Source organism: Sitophilus oryzae, unplaced genomic scaffold, assembly GCF_002938485.1.
Source record: "Sitophilus oryzae breed Bouriz unplaced genomic scaffold, Soryzae_2.0 scaffold_85_pilon_pilon, whole genome shotgun sequence".
NCBI lineage: Eukaryota > Metazoa > Arthropoda > Insecta > Coleoptera > Curculionidae > Sitophilus > Sitophilus oryzae.
The window spans coordinates 2,250,444-2,270,298 of record NW_022147483.1 but is presented as its reverse complement, the minus strand read 5'-3'; the positions used below and the strand labels follow the sequence as shown (position 1 = coordinate 2,270,298).

Sequence of the window (19,855 nt, the reverse complement as noted above, 5' to 3'; positions counted from 1 at the left end):
TAATATCTCTAAAATTATGGAAATATATTTCCTCGTATCTTAGGATTATTTGAAGTGATCTGAAAGGAAGCCAAAAAAGCAATAGTAATAAAATTCTCAAGTTTTTTTATTCTGACGCCCTATTGCCGGACCCTGTATATTAATTGTTACTACAGGTCACAGGACAGCGTGTAATACAATTTACACGTTTTATTTGTGGCAAATGACCCCATACTATAATTCCATACATTAAGAAGAAGGCATTAGATATTTTTCTTAAAAATCTCCCATCCAAATCAATAAATATTACACGAAACAATTTATGAATTCATACAAAGTCTTTCAGCGGTAGTTGGTAGAATATCGATATATAAATTCTCTGGGTTCTTTTAGAGTATATACTAAATTAAGATATTCTTTTTCCTATTCATAAATTTCTACATTTTTATTTTACTTTAGTTATGTACCATTTCTATAAGTTCTCTTTGTCGTAAAACATAATTTCCTGATAGTTATTTAAGAATTCCTTTACCTTATTAATGGTTTATCAAATCTCCAACAGAAATGTTATTATGAATAAATAAATGTCAAGCATACACACTGTACTGATTTTATTTCGCTTGAAATTAATTTTATGCCGCCAGTAATTTAAAAAAATATATTACATTCAGCGCCATTTAATCATAGCGGATAATACCAGAACTAACATATACCCAGCGCCATCTTGTAACAAATTGGAGATTTAATGATACAGAGTTCTGTTTTAAGTACTAGTGCTGCCATCTATCGAGATATTGATACACAATGAAATATTTCTTTAAAGAAATCTGTAAAAACTACGGTCTCGCCATCTTATGAGTGGTAGTAAAACGAAGTCATAGAGAAAGTAGATTCCTGTTTCAGATGATTGTGCTGGCATCTAACGGAATGTTAGGGGACATTGGAATTTTATATTAAAGGATTCTGTAATTTATAGCTCCAAAAAGTGTTAAGTCAGAGCCATCTATATGTGAAAAAATATACTTCATGGTTTTCTAACCCTATAATTTTTAAAACAATAATATTTTCAGAGTTATTTTCATTTTAGTTTTGGAAAAGTTTATAAAAGATATTCGTGTGTGTTATTTTAGCAGAGAAGAATAATTTCTTTTTACTGAACTTTCAGCTGTACGACTTTACTGTGAGCAAGTAAGATTGTAGAATGAACCAGAAAAAATATCAATCTCACCTCACATAAAATCTTTGATTAGGACCATATTAGGACTATTAGGACACTCTGATAAAAAGTACTGCTTTTCCTGTAATGAACCCACTCCAAAAGTGTAAACTTATTTTAGAAGATCATAGAAATCTTGTATTTTACCCCACAAATTGAAAACATGAAATTATCGAGTAAACTATAGAGAATCGAACTTTCTTGGTGTTCCTTTATAAAATAAATGTTATTATTTAATTCTAGACAAGCCAATTAAAAGGTATGTATCAACAAAATTATTTTAAACCTTTCATAGCTTCATTAAAAGGAAATACACCAAAGTGCTGTGTAGAAAAATACGAAAAATACCTGCCATAACTGTTAAACTTGGTAAGATTTTAATATAAATATTTTTTACTTAGCTTAAATTTCATAAATATGTAATATTTATTCACGCATTTTCAATAACAACAGCATATAATCTAGCATATTCATTTTAATGTAGTTTTGTATTTTTAACTTTGATTTAAATATTCATAAATAAAATGTAAATTTGTTTATTGTGGCGTGCAACCAGTAATACAAAAATATTAAAGGCTTGGCTTCTGAAGGAAACTCATGTTTCTCTGTTTTATACATAACAAATCGTAGATACACTTTATTTATAAAAATATTTCTATCGCTTTATATTTTTTTATTTCAAAAAATTAAATATTTCTTTAAATCCGCAGGATCAAGTAAGATGGATTGTGATTGGTCAGTTTAGAAGCGTCATTTGATTTTTTACGCCCTTGTTGCCAAGTTCTGAAACTAATCTAAATCTAAATCAAGTTCTGTAAGTAACGAATTGAACCGATATAAAATCATGATAAATCTAATAAACATACAAATAAACAAGGTTTCAGTAGAATAAATATTTTATTTCTTTAGACACAGCATTATTTATACAGCAAAAAATGACATTTTATTTTTCGTGCTCAATCTGGCAACATTGACCGTGCGACCATTTTCCGTTGTTAGCAGCTCGGCGTTATGTCGGCTCTTACAATTTTTCTGTTTTTTAATAGAAAAAGTGATTTTTCTGCACAGTACTTGAGTGTATTCTGTTCCTTAAGGCTTGTTTAACCTCCTGAAAATGTAAGTACAGAATATTTTCTCTCCTTTCTATAGTTCTTTTGACTTTCAAATATTTCAATTACATCATCGTTGAAAGCTGGTATATTTTTCCGATTTTCGTAATTTTCGTTTTCAAAATCGAGTATATGGGAAAATAAATACATCCCTTGATGTCCCTGTTGTACATTAAAAACATAGTAACTTAGAATATTGCTGTATATTTGGAGATAATCTCTGGTATTTTTTTAACCACTTTTTTTTGGTAGATTTCAAAGATGTTTTGTATTCCTAAATTTTTTTAGCTGTTTATTGGAACAGGCAAACAAGTATTTTCTACGTCTTTTAGAATAAGTCAGTGTTAAGTATACCTAAAGGGGCCTTCTATTCTTAACAATTACATAATATTTTCAGATAAAAAAAATACTTTTACACATGTTTAATACTATAAACTGTGGTCATATTTTAGTTGTCAATTTTGCATCTTTGTTATATAATGCTTATATGTAATGATGTAAATTATATGCAATTATAATTTTCTTTTCTAGGAGCGTTATTAATAATATACACACCAGCACATAAAGACCACCAAAAAGAAGACACCGGAATCAATCCGTATATAATCCTGATGTTTGGCCATTATTCTGGTTTACCAGATTAGTCTTCCATTATCTGATTAAAAGTAAGTTTAATTTATTATTCAAGAACAAATTTAATAACTTTATTAAATGTTTATTAACAGACTAACCATGTTTTTTAAGATATAGTTAATATTAATATGAAACAAAAAAAAATAAACACAATATATTATTATACCATAATAAATAAAATGTAATATTATTTATTTCTTTCTTTACAGATTTTGTACAACAAATCGATGGATGTATACAGTTCCAGGGCAGTACATTTATCCTTTTCACGAATATTACCAACAATCGCATCAGGACTAATAAGTATAAAGAAAATTTTATTTCTTTTGGGTAAATATATTTATACAGGTTTTTAATGTTCATCAGTGGATTTCATGATTTCTAAATTTAATTAAGTACGAAAAAAATCCAACCAGTCTCTGATTTACATTTTTATGGTTCCTTATTATCATTGACAAATTCAGACCATTTATTCTTAATTTGAGCCAATTTTTGGCTTTTGGCTACTTCTTATTTTCTTCTGGCAGAATACCATCTACTTAAAAATTCAATTCATGTTGTTTTTGGTTTACTTTCATTTCCCTATAATACCTTGACTGCCATATTTTCTTGATTGCGGAAATAATATCACCACTTATCCATTCTATAAAATATTCAATTGACTGTATAAGTTTTACTTTCATTTCTCTATTAAAGCTTGCCTCGCATATCTTGATTGTGGGAAAATATAATTTGCCAATTCTAGACAATATTCCGTTGACTGTATTTCTATAGGTTTTATTTGTTTGGTAAAATATACCATCTACTTAGAATTTTACTTCATTTTGTTTATGGTTAACGATCATTTTTCTATAATAGCTTGACTCCCATATTTTCTTCATTATGGAAATAATATCATAATTCATTGATTCTATAAAATATTTCATTGATTGTATTTCTATAAGTCTTCTTTTACTTGGTTTATTTTTCTTATGTTATTTAATAATCAATTCCTGGCGCATTCGCCATTTATTCAAAAAAACTGGCATCCACAAGACGTCACATCACTTTCCTAGCATTTTTTCATTTTTTACTCTATAATTTTTTCCAATTCATTTTCCCGAGTAACTTCGACTCCAGAGCATCATAACTAGCCTCCCCTAAGAGGAGGAGACCTGGGTCACCCCCTAACCCTGATGTTCGGGCATCGATGACCTGTGTAGCATGCAGAGGTACCCAAGGGAGTCACCACCCTCTGGTTTACGAGCTAGGTGTTCTAACGCTAGAGGCTTCGGCCGGATACGACCTGGCACCCAAGCTACGAGACTTCTTCGTGCACGTATCCCGTGACGTCTCGACAGTAGAGGGGGCGGGATATCGGACACATTGAAGATGAGGAGGGGGGTCCGCCTGTAGGGGGTCCCGGTGGATGTCCGCTCGATGGGTGACGAGGGTGACCCGAGACGAGGCTGCTTAGCTGGGATGGGAACTGACTGGCGAGGCTTAATCGTCGGGCAAGGGTTAAATCTGATGAAGGGAGGCGAACTTATATGCTCTGGAGGATTTTTTCTTTATGTGATTGAGTCGTATGTTGACTAGATATTCGTTAGAGGTGGCTAAGTATAATTTTTTGTCAATTTTCCTGTTCTTATTGACCACATACTTCTTTATTTTTAATATCATCTAATATATTTTGCTTTATCTTGCTTTTGGCCTACCTCGCTATATTTCTGTCTGCCATATTTTCTTTATTTTTGGAATATCGTTCATCGATTCTATATATTATACTCTTCCAATGACTGTCTTATATATTTGTATATTTTCAATGTTCACTAATTTATCCCCCATTTTCATGCCATTTTTCAATAATATCTTTCATCCTTCTCAGAATTTTCTAATACATAATATTTCAACATTTCTATTGCCTGTATTGTATTTTTTATTTCTTTTGATGCCATTTTTTTCAATGTACCATAGCTCTATTTTACTATGTCTCCTATATTTATTTCATTGCAGGAATGCCGTCATACATATCAATTCTATAAACTATTTTATTGATTGTATTTCTTCTAAGTCTTCTTATATTTCTATAATTTTATATTTTTTTGTGTCATTCTTCTTTGACTTTTCTAAGTTCATCACACATTTTCATGCAATTTTTTTTATTCCACACCTCTATTTCTTTATTTGTCTCTCATATTATCTTCATTCTGTGAAATATTCTATTAATTTACATCATTTTTCATCACACCATACAGGGTAGTGGTTCTTAAATATCTTCTTTTATTTGTATTATTGTTTATATTACTGCTATTCTCTTCTGACTTCTTAAATTTAATTTCTATTGATGCCTACGTAGAGGTATTCATTTATATTTTTGGACTCACTGTCTAATTAATTTTATTTTTATTTCATTTCTAATCCGTTTTAAAATTGAGTGGGATATTGTACTGCTTTGGAACAAGGATATTTCGGAACAGCTGCACTTCAATTCAACCACCCGCTTCAAGATGTCATTAGGTTGATCAACATTCAACAGTTGATTGAGAATGAAATTCATCATTGAAAAGAAAGCTAAATAATTTTAGGTAAATTATACTAAAAGATGTTTTTTTTTTTTAAATGAAATATGTTTAATGAATATCTGTATTTTGGAAAATTTGATTAATTTCAAATAAAGTAGTTTGGCGCACAATTTACTTAGGGTAGGCAACTAAACATACATTAAAAATTACATTATTGATATTATTAGGCAACTGCAAATACATTTTATGTGTATTTAGAGTTGCCTATATATCGAGTTATGTTTTTTTAATATAATTTTTAATTATTATAATTAAAATATTTCCCAATTACAGATACAGCTAACTTAATTATATTTAGTTTTCTGTGTTACGAAGATTTCTATATATCTTTTATTTTATGTACCTCATCAATTCACTGATTATTTAAAACTATAGAACTAATAGTTATTAATCAAGCTTGTTAATGAACAATTCATTAATGATTTTTTATATTTTTCTTGCAGAACCAAGTCTTTCCAGGGTCCAAGGGTAGCCAGAAGATTTATTTACCTCAGCAGAGACATCAGTATGTCCATCAGCACCTTGGATTTTAATATACTTTTTATATTACTATAGTTATTAAAAAATAATATGTTAATAAACTATAATTAATATTAAATGAGTTTTATTCAGCCAAAATATATTAGAAATACTGTCTAATCATGGACAAATAGAAAGCCATTTAATTATCACAAAAATAATGTATTCTATTACTAAAAAAACAAAAGTTGTTCAGGAATAGACAGTATTTTTAACGAAAATAATACCTACCTTTTACTCTTCGCTCTTATGCACTCCTGATACAAATCCGAGAAAATTCAGTTTTTAACAAAAATCGAACGAAAATTTTTAATCCTAGTCCAAAATCACTGATTTCTATCAGGAGCACATAAGTGTAAAGAGGTAAGGAGCAAATTGAGTACCAATATTTACCTCCTCGCTCTTATGTACTCCTGATACAAATCCGAGAAAGTTCAATTTTTGTCAAAGACTGCACGAAAATTTTTAAACCTGGTCAAAAATTGCCGATTTCTATCAGGAATGCATAAACGTGAAGAGGTAACGAGCAAATTTAGTACCACACGTAAATAATAACATTATCAACGATATTTCTGCTATCTCTAGCACTTCGAACTCGTTTCCAAAATTCAACCCCTAATATTTCGGAAACTATAAGGGACAGAGGGGAACAGAACACGGCATTCGATAGGCATTTCAACCCTCTATAAGGGCGCAAAACAAGGGCGCGATCGGAGACCAAAAAATTTTTTGGCGAAAAATGAGGTAAGGGGTTAACCTTCCTTCACTTTTGCCGAAATTTTTTTTTTGTCTCCGATCGCGCCCTAATTATGCACCCTTATAGAGGGTTGAAAGGCGAATTGAATGCCGAGTTCCGTTCCTCGATATCTCTTATAGTTTAGAAGTTATGGCCGTTTTTCGAAAAAATCTAACTCGTTCGAACTCGTTGGTCGGGTACTCCATTATTTGCCAGGTTGAAATTATTTTGGGCAGCTTTTGTTAAAAGTGAGATGTCTTGAATTTATATCAGAAACATATGAGTGCGAGGAGATATATACTTTTATGATTTTTCAAGCTCTTATGTGTTCCTGATACAAATCCCTAATTGTTCAACATTTAACAAAAATTGAACGAAAGTTTTTAAATCTTATCCAAAATTACCTAATTTCTCTCAGGAGCACATAAGAATAAAGAGGTAAGGAGTAAATTTATTACATTTTCAGGGATTACTTGACTGTGACAGTTGTGCCTGTCAGTTTAATTCATAGGTAAGCTGTATTTTATGTCATTTTTAGATGCCGCTGTCAAAATCATCCCTGGCTCGTCGAACAGACTATAGTTTTATGACACAAATAAAACACAATGTTTTAAACTAAATATATTGATTTATTAAAATATACACAAGGAATACATCTTCAATATTAAAATATATATACGATAATGCATAACGTTTCTTGAGCATATTTGTAGTAGGGTTGTACGTTGTACGCTGGCTAGTCTGAGGCTTCAAATCCGCCGAGTTCTGTAAATAAATAAAAAAAAATAGTATTAATATTGGTATTATTAAGTAAATTGTTAATATTATCTCTTTAAGTTAATAAAGCACATCAAATTTACTTAGCAAAAATCAGGCAGAAAATTATACGAAGCTAACTAAAGCACCGTCTACACATAACGTTTGCCTGTCAGTTAAAACGGAAGAACGTCTAGAAATCTGAGGGCAGTTCTTCCATTTTAATTCAGTCACAAACTAGCTTTTAAATGCGATTGAGTTCAAGTAAAACAACCCTTTTTTCGTTTTACACAAAATGTATTACTTTTACGTAAAAAACAGTTCAAACGCAACGACTTTTCTGTGCAAACCGCCAAAATCTATGCCCAAGAGCTGAAATTTTTAACTCAGTCTCCCGAGTTTGTGCAGTTCTAAAATTCGTTCAATCCTGCTGTCCACACACGACTACATTTTATCTGCAACGTTTTGACGACGGAAGCAAGTCGCTGCGTCTATACCGCGCTTAAGGTCAAACGTGTTATGTGTAGACGGTGCTTAAACACATTTTTGAACTCTGTACAGGGTGATCACGTATATTTTAGATATAAATATTAATTTCATTCTGAAAGTTTTAGTTTTTTTTGTAATTATCACATTCTAACGTTCGATATAGCTTATATTGGCTAAAATATGCATAAACACCGTATATATACATTTAACTTACAATGCTGGTATCAGCAGCAGATGACTAAAATTGTTAATTTTATTTTTTTAGTAAAATAAACGTCATGAGTTAAAAATAAAGCGTTCACTCTATTCAAATATTAAAGCTTCTAACTTAAGTGTAAAAATGCAGCACCAAAGCAACTAATTAATGCTAACTATAGCTACTAAAGTTCAAATATGTTGTAAATTGTATGATATTAATTATCTATATCCCTCTAAATTTAAATGTCTATTCTATACTACCATAACACTTATATTAGGTCAATAATGACTTACTTTTGATGTTGGGTAAATTTTCAGTAGGTGGAAAATATCATTATGGGAACCCTTAATTCTTAAAAATTAATATTAGGTACCTACTATGAGATAATAAATTGTTAAAAACTATATATATTATATAATACTGACATACTATCTCAATTATTAAATAATAACAATATCTATACAGGGTGGTCCGAACTGTATTCCGGAAACTTCGGCAGCATATTCTGCAGATAAAAATAAGTAAAAAAGTTTGAATAAATGTACGTACTAAAATGCTTAGTTTCAGAAATACAGGGTGTAGAAGTTTCATTTTTATGTTGATTTTTTCCAAATAATTTCTGAAGTAACGTCAATATTTGGATGAAAATTGGTGTCTGGGAGTTTTTTGATATGAGAAATTTGATTTTGATGTCAATATGAGTCCTACTTGTAGAGGGCACCACCTACACATTTTTTAACTGGTTTGAAGAGTAATAACTTTTAGTCCGTATCTACTACAAATTAAAAACCAAATTTCTCATGTCAAAAAACTCCCTGACAGCAACTTTCATCCAAATATTGACATTACTTCAGAAATTATTTGGAAAAAATCGAAATAAAAAAAATTAAACTTCTACACCCTGTATTTCCGAAACTAAGCATTTTAGGACATACATTTATATGATTTTTTTTACTTTACTGACTTACTATCTCAATTATTAAATAATAACAATATCTATTACATATATTACATCATCTCCCTTTTAAAATGATATACAAATAGGAATAGAAGAAATACAATATGATCGAAAAGAAAAAAACGGCGTCAGCGATGGCTACGAAATGAAGATCGCTGTCATTTTATATGTAAAATTATAGGCGTTACAACGATGTTAATTTCCAAGCCAACTGGACGCCGTTTTTTCGATCATACGGTAGTATATAGGAAATATAGTCTGTCAAACGGGAGCATCACTGACAGTGACAGTTGTGTCTGTCGTCTATCGAAATCTTCCCCGAATCGTTGGACAGACTATAGTAATACATCAAACGGATAAAAAATGTAGTATAGTAAATAAAAATGTATTAAAGATTATTTTTAACAAAAATTTCGTAAAATTTAATAACATTTGCTGTTTATTTACATTCCATATTAAATTAAATAGTTTAATATTTCGTTTTATAAATTATATTATTTATAAAATTAGCAAAATAAAACTCTAATTCGCCACATTACACCAAAACACTTTTGCTCTGGACAAAAGCTTTAATCATCTGCTGATGATGCTAACATGGTTAGCGAAACGCGCGGCCAGTGTAAAAGTAAAGTGTATTGGTGTATTGTAGTGAATTAGTGTTTTATTTTGCTGTTGTAACACCAAAGGTTCCAACCCTCAACTGTAATTTATAAAAGTAGCATTAAAAATTAAATCTGATAACTATTTCTGGCTAAATAAATATTTCCAAATACAAAATCAGTAAATTACAAACATAAAATGTATCAAAAATAAATAAAAGTCTAGTTTATGTGACACACCTTTATTTAATTTTTGATAACAATGACATAATTGAATAGAGAGTACACTTTTTGTCAACAAAATCTATTTCTAATATCACCCATATGTGCAATTCAATCTAAAATTCAACAACATAAAACTTCATAATTTTTTTTTAATTTTTAAATTTCTTTGTTTTGGCATTTCTACTATCACCGGCTACATTTTATATAGCTTTTCTCTTACAATGTCTTTTTTTGTGAAATATTCAATAATCAAATTAGAATATTTATAACATATATGCTTTAAGGTTGTCAATATATCGTTCAGCTATCGTTCACCGTTACGTCATCATTACTTGTCAATAAAATTATAACCCCAAATCAAATGACAATGACAATTACTAAAAAGAATATGCCGTAATGACGTCACCAATCTATTTCATTTAGTTAGCAAATGACTGAGAGTGACTGAGTTTGACAATATATTATGACGTGATGTTGAACGATGACTGAACATTCTATATATATTTTTAGATATATAAGATAAAATATAATGTATACAAAAAATACCTGAATATAAAAAAACTCTGGATTATGTGGCATAATATATCAGCAAAACTTAGCATAAAAAGGTTATATACAGGGCGTTTTTTAACAAGGGCAAGTATCAAATTTTCTAAAAAAATACTATCATAAATACGGATAACTTTTGTGCATATTATGAGTATAATGATAAAAAATAATTCTTGGCCTTGAAAATTAATCTCTCATTAACACATATTTTTAAATCCAATTTAAAGTTATAAATAACAATTCTAACTTCTTAGAAAAATTGCGATTATATTTGATAAACATACAAACGGCGCGGCGTGAGCTTTGTAGGTATATTTATATTTAATTCAATATAAAATTGAGCTATTCATATTTATATTTTATGCAATTTTCTGAACGACAAGGGATTTCCGTTAAATTATTTTAAATAAAGGAAAATTTTACATTTTAAATTGCCCCATTGATATTAAATTATCATATTTTCATTTTTATAGATCTGTCCTTGCATGTCGATCAGTTAAGTACGTGACTTATTTCCAGGAATTATATCTATTAACAATTTACAAATAAATAGTTGCTATTCAAAGGTTTGTGCATGTTTAAAACATTTTAAAACTATTAATAACCCTATTCGATAATCAATTTATATGAAAAACCTTACTAAGGTAAGCAAAATTTGTTTTTTTTATGCAATAGTAAAATCTAACTACGTATAAACACTAAATATACAGGGTGTCCTGAATTGTATAGTAGTTCAAAACAACTTTCTGGTTATCATACACAGTAGCTGCCAAAATGGATGGAATAATATGAGGTTATGTCAAAGAAATGATACTGTATTAGGAATTCTTCTTGTTGAATTTACTTTATTTTATGCGATTCTAACAATAAAGTTAACGGCAATTCAAGACACCCTGTACAGGGTGTCCCAAATTAGAGAATCGTCATTGTGTGTCCACGTCTTTATCAAAAATATTGATATTACATGTAAGAAACTATTTTTTACGCATATAAAACTATTTGTTACGCGTAAAAAACTATTTGTTACACGCAAAAAACTATTTTTTAAGTGTAAAAAAATTAAAATGCAAATATTCGTTTTTTTTTCAAAAATCTTCAGAAGTACTCAGAATTTTTAAACTTTTAAGATGGCATTTTTATCACCATCACACTGCGCAACTTTTCCTCAATGTAACCGACCTAATATCTTCTAGTTTCCGAAATTCCAATGATGAGGCAAATATCTGGGACACCCTGTACAATACAAGAAAGATGACTAGAAATTCAGACAGTTTACATTATTACAATATCATCAAAAGTTTCATATTTAAGCCAATAATTTTTATTGTCCATTTAACTCACCACCAAAAACTTATGTTTAAAACATTTGAAATAATTCAAATCGTACTTTTTATTGGACGTACCTTTCAAATCACATCCTTTTTTAAATGCTTCGTTTAGCATTTTTTGAGCTACATATCTTTAAAATCGTCGTTAAAAAATTACTGTCAAATAACTTTTTAAAATATAAATTTAAAAAAAAATTTTTGGAACTAAGTCAGACAAAATAAAAAATCCTCAGACCAATAAAAAAATAATAATATACATCATACTCTTCTTTTTTTGTTAGTCTGAGGATTGAAATTATAATAATCCTATAGATAATAGTTTACAAAATTTTACTTAGAATACCTAGTTTTTTTTATCTAAAGGATTTTATTTAATATTTCTGTTAATAGATAGGAAATATTTATATCAAATTCCATTAAAAAAAATATTAGCATTAAAGATCGTGAAGAAAACTACAGCTTATTTACAAGTTTTTCTTTTGAGTTTTCATATTGAGAAAATAGCCTTATGTGTATTGTTATGCTTAATAATATTTTTATAGAGTTTACTATCAAAATATAGAGATTGTCAGTAAAAGATTGTTGTGATTGAAATTTACTCATAAAAACTAAAAAAAATACAGATATAGAATATGTTCTGTAATTTTATCAAATTCAAGCATCGTCTTTACTACCTTATGAAACCGTAAAACATATCATATCGTACGATTAAAAAAAACAGCGTCATAGTAACCTTTGAAATGGCAATCGATAATGATTTCTGTCAGGTCGATGTCTAGATAATATTTAATTTAGAAAAAAGTAATAAAATTCAAAGTTTTTTACTTTTTTCATTGAAATATTAAGTTTTTTGACAGTTTTTGATAAATAAATGACATAAACTGTCATGGATTATTGTTTAAAAGACCTCACTGACGCTGTTTATTTTTTCGATTGTATGGTAAATATTTTTTTATTAAAGTTCATTCTTCTACGCTTGGTTTGAGCCAAAATCTACGTTAAATTATTCAACTTTAAATCTTATTACGAAAAATCCTACAGGACTGCGCTACTTGGGCTTAAAATATAAATAGTAATCTCATACGCTTTTTCAAAAATTTTAACGATGACATCTATATTGAGTTAAAAAAATCCGTAATCATCCGACATGTCATTATTGACATATCAAGCCTCCTCTGGCTCTAACAAATGCTGTGCCTCGATGTAGTTCTGAAACGTTTGCGGGAACCTCTTGTTCAGAGCTGCGGCGGTAGTGATGTTCTGCTGTCTTTTTATCGCCATCAGGGTGAACACTACCGCCAAGCTGACAAGAAGTAGAGCGACTAAAACGCCACCTACTGCAAAAGAAACCAAGCTTAACACTCACCAATGAGAAGTCAACATAATAGATGTTAATAATTCTACAGGGTTGTTCACCACATACGACACGGAGTATGATAGCTAAACGATTAGATTTTTACAAATTTTAAGTTTTGGGTTCATTGAAGGACTATTAGAGCTACAATTTAGAAATAATTTTACAAGATACAGAGTGTCCCAAATAAGTAAAAAATGCTATAGTTGTATTTTTTTAAATGGAACACCCTGTATATTATTACATTTTTAGATTCTACGATTAAAATAAAGGTAAATTTTATTAAAGTTTATCACACTTAAACCTTACCGTTTTTGAAATATTTTCAATTTTGTGAAATTGCAGTAAAAATTTTAAGGCTTCATTTCTCCAAGGGTATTAAAGTTTTTAATACTAAATATTTACTGAAGTTTATTTATTGACCAGTTATTGTGTTGCAATAATAAAAATTATACTACCTTATACAGAGTGTCTAAAATTTTATTTTAAATAATTACTAACTTTAAACGGCAATAACTTGTTTAATTTAAATAGAACGCCCTGTATATTTTAGGAGAATCAGATGCATAATTTAATTGTCTATCAAATTGTATTATACCACTTTTTACCTATCCCTTCAAGTTTTCGTAGAAAATGCATTTTCTTATAATTTAGACCTCATTTATCAATATACCCATGGAATATTGACATTTTAGATTGTTTTTAAAGCAACAAATGTACAAAATGTACAGGCATTACTAGCCTTATTATTGTTTTTAACAAAATGATAATATTACTAGCCCATTTGTATGCAAAAAGAAAACTATTTAAATCTTCATAAAAGAGTATACCATTAATTAAATATACCACCATTATTTCCGCCCAAATACTAATTAATTACATACTTAATTATGTTCGTGAATTAATTATTCAAAATAAATGTGGATTTGAATCAGAAATCAATATAATAATAAGTTATAAAAATGAATGTCTCTGTTGTTACAACTAAGCATTTGTCAAAAAATGAAATATCATTTTTAAGGTGTTACTTTTTATCACACTGTCTAATACACATAAAAATTCAGTTTTTTAGTTTTTGGAGCAATTATTATTAATCAACGCAAACAGTCAATTAATGTAGTTTGAATACTGGAATCATTTTAATTGGTCCTTTTTAACAAATATTTAAACAGTTTTTTTTATTTTTTAATGAAATAAACAAAGTATATCGAGAATATTAGTATCTGTACTCTTTAAAAATTTGGTACATCTTTAAAAATAATCTAAAATGTCAGTCTTCCATGGATATATTGATAAATGAATTTAAAATTACAAGAAAATGCATTTTCTACGGAAACTTGAAGCTATAGGTAAAAAATGGTATAATACAATTTGATAGACAATTAAATTGTGCATCTGATTCTCATAAAATATACAGGGTGTTCCATTTAAATTAAACAAGTTATTGCCGTTTAAAGCTAGTAATTATTTAAAATAAAATTTTAGACACTCTGTATAAGGTAGTATAATTTTTTATTATTGCAACACAATAACTGGTCAATAAATAAACTTCAGTAAATATTTAGTATTAAAAACTTTGATACCCTTGGAGAAATGAACCCTTAAAATTTTGACTACAATTTCACAAAATTGAAAATATTTCAAAAACGGTAAGGTTTAAGTGTAATAAACCTTTATCAAATTTACCTTTATTTTAATCGTAGAAACTAAAAATGTAATAATATACAAGGTGTTCCATTTAAAAAAAAATACAAGTTTGATATTTTTTATTTATTTGGGACACTCTGTATCTTGTAAAAATATTTTTAAATTGTAGCTCTAATAGTCCTTCAACGAACCCAAAACTTACAATTTGTAAAAATCTAATCGTTTAGCTACAATACTCCGTGTCGTATGTGGTGAACAACCCTGTATATACAGAACGATGATAGGTTGAATGTTTATGGAAATCTGCTGAAAGCATTTTTTTGAAAATTTGGATTTTTACATGAAGGCGATTGCACCATCTGTCGAAAATATTGTCAGCGTTACAGTGTTGCCGGATCTTATACAGGGTGGCGCACCTCATTCGCCTCGGTTGATTCTCATATTTCAAAACTACTTTCATATCTTAAAATTTGTCTATTATACTAACCTATACATACCTATATCTAATAGTGTTTAAGGTAAAAGTAAAAATAGTTTTGAAAAATGTAATAACATACCAGGCCGTTCTATTTAAAATAACAAAGATGCTACCACTTTTAGTACGAAGCGGCAGCACTGTTCATTAAAATGTTGTGACAGTTTTATCATCGGTTCCCATAAACGTGTAACCTATTATCCCCGTGAATCGCCCTGTATAACATCATAATTTCCAATTTTTATCCTAATTTTGTCAAATTATTAAAAAAAATTAAGTAAAACAAGTTCTACGTCAGTTATTTTAGGAGAGACAGCCTGTATAGCACATCTACTTACTTGACATCATCAGTATCGTTCCCACACTGTACTTTCCCGGACCAGCAGCGGCTAAAACATGACTAGCAGGCGTACTACTACCGTTATTTTTGGTGGGACTTATCTCTAAAATGGCACAAAACAAATTGAACAAGTCCACAGTATTGAACGGATCCACTTTGGTTTCTTTCTTGATTTTCGGCCCGATAGCCATAAAATACGGATGCATATCCTTCACAGTGTAATCGTAACCGTGAACTCCGAATTCTGACTGATTCGTCACTGAAAAAAATCACCCTGTATATCGAGAATTTGAAAAAAAAACAGTAGACAATTTAAGCACGGCCAAAGACGTATAGATAAATCAATAAAAGTTGGTATGTACGTCATTAAAGATGTACAAACTATTACCAAATTAAATTATTGTTCCATTTAAAAAAAATTAACTTTGATATGCCGTAAACTTTATGACCGATCCTGTATACTTAAATTTATTACCCGCTAATAGATATTTATAAACCCTATAACTTTTGTATTTAACTTTTTGTGGTACCTCATATATTTTACCTAATAATCGACCGTTCCCATACATATCAGGGACCCTGTATAAATTTTGTGCCGTGCTTTAACTGTCTAACTTAACGTGTAACTTACGAGTAAAGTTATATTTTTTGGCATACTGGGGTGCGCTAATAATCAAGTCATCCAATGCATAACCTTCGTCAGCCATGACTAAAATCGGGGGAGACCTAGGGTTGTTTTTGTAGTGCCATCTGTCCAAATACTCCGATTTTTTGTACACTTTAAAGTGACCATTCTCTTTAGATCCTTTTTTTAAAGCACTGTATATAATATCTTCGTGACCTCAAATATAATTCATATTTTGTTATGAACATTGAACATTATTTATTTTAATTTTAATCATAATCTGGTGTTTACTAATATATTTAAGTTTACTGACTTTTATCTTTGAATAAAAATATTAGGGGAGGAGTATAATGACTAAAGAATACAAGGACCAATAACACCAAAAACCAAACTGATTCCAGTTGAAACCAAACAGTGCCGTGCCAGAGGGTTAATATGATCCGCGCTGTTCGTCTGCGTGTTTTTTCAAGTTGGCCGTCGAACTCATATCACAGATTATACAGATTATAAACTTTGTTTTTTCTTTATTGTTTTTCGTGGTTCCAATTTTCGGAATCGGACACTAGTTAGGTTACTAGTTTGCGCACATAGCACGCCCACTTATAGCCTGTAAAATTGTGCACAGCGCCTGACCGGCACAGTTATTAGAGAGATATCGGAAAACCCAATAGCGTCATGCAGTATTTACGCGTACCTTATCATGGTTACGATATGCGCGAGTCAATTTTTAACGCAACACCCGCTAATAACGTTACCGCCTGACGTAATTTGCGGATCAATTACACACCAAGCGCTATTTCTGAATAACGTTTAAAAATTGCTTAAATGCGCATGTGTGGGTATTTGACAACCGGGGCCGGCCGGCAAGATCTTTTATTTTAGGTTATGTTTGAATTGTTTTGAATTATTACTTTAGTTTTATTAGGTAATTTGATATTTAAGTAGCTGGGATTAGTTTTAATTAAATAAATATGGCCCAAAATATGGATTCCACCTCTTCCAATATTAAAGAACCTACAAAGAGGCTTAAGTTTACAGCAGATGACGACTTAGCCCTTCTAAGAGAATTTGTTGCTTGTTGCCCTAAACCCACTGGCAAACGTTAAACAATAAAGTACTGGAAATAAGCACTTTAGCCCTTTACTTTTAAAATACCTAGTTAACAAAACAATTTCAAAGTTTTAAATTCAAAGTTAGGTTAAGTTTAAATAGCGGACGCGACGCGAACAGAATTCTTTCCGATCCGATAACTATAAATGAAGAGAGTTAATACCACTTCACGTAAAGGAAATAACACCTGGCCTTATTAACGTCTATGCACGCTATTCGGTTTAGCGATATCTCTCTATTACGCTGTTTATTGTTATTTTACGCGAGTTTATTTTTGCGCACAGGAAATTTTACTCGTTTGTACATCGTCATAAAAAAACAATTTTCGTACCACGAATTAGGGACAAGATTTTTATCTGTATACTTATAGGATACCTAATCTCTGCTCATATAAACTCATGGTACTTGCTCAAAGTCGCGGATGATCCGCTCCATCTGAAAGCGCTGTTATTGAATTTTTAGGCACATTAACTTGGTTTATGAATAATATTTATTTATTTATATTTTTGATAAATGTTTCGCCTACGCCTATGGTGGATGCTGCTTTTCTAGGTGGTGTTATGTCAATTATGTAAAGAAAAAAGTATTAAAACATTCACAAAAGGTACAAAACCAGTATGGACTATTGTTTTTAATTAATAAATATATTAATTCAATAAATAAAGTGCAGAAAATTATTGTTTGTTTATGTATTTAGAAACATAATTCCTGGCCTCCTTCTTTCTTCTAGCTGCGGGTTTTACACTTTAAAGCTGAACAAATCACTATGGTAATAAAGTTTATACAAAGTTTACTACACACAACAAATAATTAAAAATTGCTAAACTTGTCTCTAGTGTAACTTCCTCTGTTTGGCACCAAAAAAATGGCGTCCTATAATTTTAATTGAAGAGTTTACGCGTCCTTGTAGGTATTCTTTAGTTATTAAAAATGTTAGATTTTGATTTATGAAAATTAATAATTCATAAACCATTAGATGGATTAATACAAAAAAAATCATACCTTCATGAGGAATAATTTGTATAGCTGGGCTAGCACCGGCCCATTCGTATGTCCCATTGGTGATATACTGTGTAATATTAATAAAAAAAGGAGGACTCACTGCCGTCATTCCATGATCACTTAATTGAACTACATTTACTTTATCTGACAAATTATGATGTTCTAATTGTGCCTAAAATTATTATAAAAAAGTAAATAAAACACCTACTGTCTTAAATATAAGCTTACATGTAAATATCCTGTGATATTATCAAGTTTCTCTAGTAAATCTTTGATAATTACAGAGTTTGGACCGAAAGCATGTCCATGCGTGTCCGGTTCCTCAAAATAAAGCATCACCAAATTAGCTGGTTTGTCTGGATCCAATATCCATTTTATTACCTAGAAAAATATAGACAAATATGTTTAAATCACCTTGTATTAATAAAAGTAGATTGCTTACTTGGTCAACTCGTTTTTTCCAATCATATCCCGCTTGAAAACCAACCGAATAAGTTATATTCTTTCCTTGATAAGAATAGTCACCCCCAGGCCACATAAACGTACCAGAATACCTGCCATTCCCTTGATCTTCGTTCCATCTCTATAACAGTTAAATTTTACCAAACCAAATCAAAAACTAAATAAAACCAAACTTATACCCATATCGGTTTAACCCTATCATTATAATTGTACATCCCCGGGCCCATTTTCATAACTTTCTTTATTTCTGGATCGTAATACGAGTTTCCTATCACCCCATGGACCTCAGGGAACACCCCGGTGGCAATAGAATGGTGATTTGGGAAAGTTTTCGTTGGAAACACGTTATATAAGTACTCTGCATGCGTACCTTTCGTTTTTATCAGCTGCATGTACGGTAAGTTTTCAGTTTCAAAGAAATTATATCGGAAAGCATCAAAGGACACCACTATAAGCACTGGATGTTTCGAAATACATGTTACTGACGAAATTAGAACTAAGAAATAAAGGAATTTTAAACTTATCGGCTGGCTGAACATCGTAGTTTGATACTTCTTGATGGAGATTGGTAAATAATCTAGATATTACAGCTGATAGCTAATGCATTTAAGCATTGCTTGAGTATTTTTGTTCCATTTGAAAATGAAATTGAATGAACTCGAAAATTGCAACAGCTGATTTTGAAGGATGTCTACAATGTTGCCAGCTTTGCTTATTTTTCATGAAACGTAAAGAATTTGTAAATAGTATGGAAAAATAAAACATAATAATAAAATTTTTATTTACAAATAATGCGTTTTATGGTATACCCGTTTTATATATAATAAACACTAAATAATTCAGATATATCGCTAAGGCATATTTCTAACGTCATTTAATTTTGTACTCTTCTTCAACTTTCGCTATATACTTGTCCATATCTTCTAAAGGTTTATAGTACAAATGAACGATTTGAGAACCAGCAAACATGCTTAACAAAGC

General features: G+C 30.0%; 1 protein-coding gene and 1 long non-coding RNA gene across 3 annotated transcripts; one reads left to right on the top strand and one right to left on the bottom strand.

Annotated features, from left to right (window-relative positions):
- Window positions 1-2,088: 2,088 nt before the first annotated feature.
- LOC115890205 lies at window positions 2,089-6,027 on the top strand. Its single transcript, XR_004051597.1, has 4 exons — window positions 2,089-2,311; window positions 2,836-2,969; window positions 3,147-5,504; window positions 5,945-6,027. It is a non-coding gene; the product is annotated as an uncharacterized LOC115890205 (long non-coding RNA).
- A 1,359-nt stretch (window positions 6,028-7,386) lies between these two features.
- LOC115890033 (ectonucleotide pyrophosphatase/phosphodiesterase family member 5-like) lies at window positions 7,387-19,573 on the bottom strand. Of its 2 annotated transcripts, none has more exons than XM_030910142.1 (7): window positions 19,054-19,573; window positions 18,855-18,995; window positions 18,641-18,793; window positions 18,413-18,584; window positions 16,307-16,516; window positions 15,674-15,934; window positions 7,387-7,521 (listed from the first exon to the last, which is right to left on the bottom strand). In XM_030910142.1, exons 1-7 carry the CDS (start codon window positions 19,411-19,413, stop codon window positions 7,493-7,495), a joined length of 1,326 nt encoding a protein of 441 aa, XP_030766002.1. In that variant the 5' UTR covers window positions 19,414-19,573; the 3' UTR covers window positions 7,387-7,492. The 2 variants fall into 2 exon arrangements, with proteins under 2 accessions (XP_030766002.1, XP_030766001.1); XM_030910141.1 differs by lacking the exon at window positions 7,387-7,521 and adding an exon at window positions 10,152-13,196 and having other exon boundaries at window positions 19,054-19,572.
- Between the last annotated feature and the right edge of the window lie 282 nt (window positions 19,574-19,855).

Coding starts and splice junctions, on each gene's coding strand:
- LOC115890033 (XM_030910141.1), bottom strand. CDS start 19,413: ATGTTCAGCCAGCCGATAAGTTTAAAATTCCTTTATTTCTTAGTTCTA. Junction 16,517..18,412: donor ACAAATTATTCCTCATGAAG/GTATGATTTTTT, acceptor ATTATATTTGAG/GTCACGAAGATATTATATAC. Junction 13,197..15,673: donor AACGATACTGATGATGTCAA/GTAAGTAGATGT, acceptor TTTCTTTTGCAG/TAGGTGGCGTTTTAGTCGCT.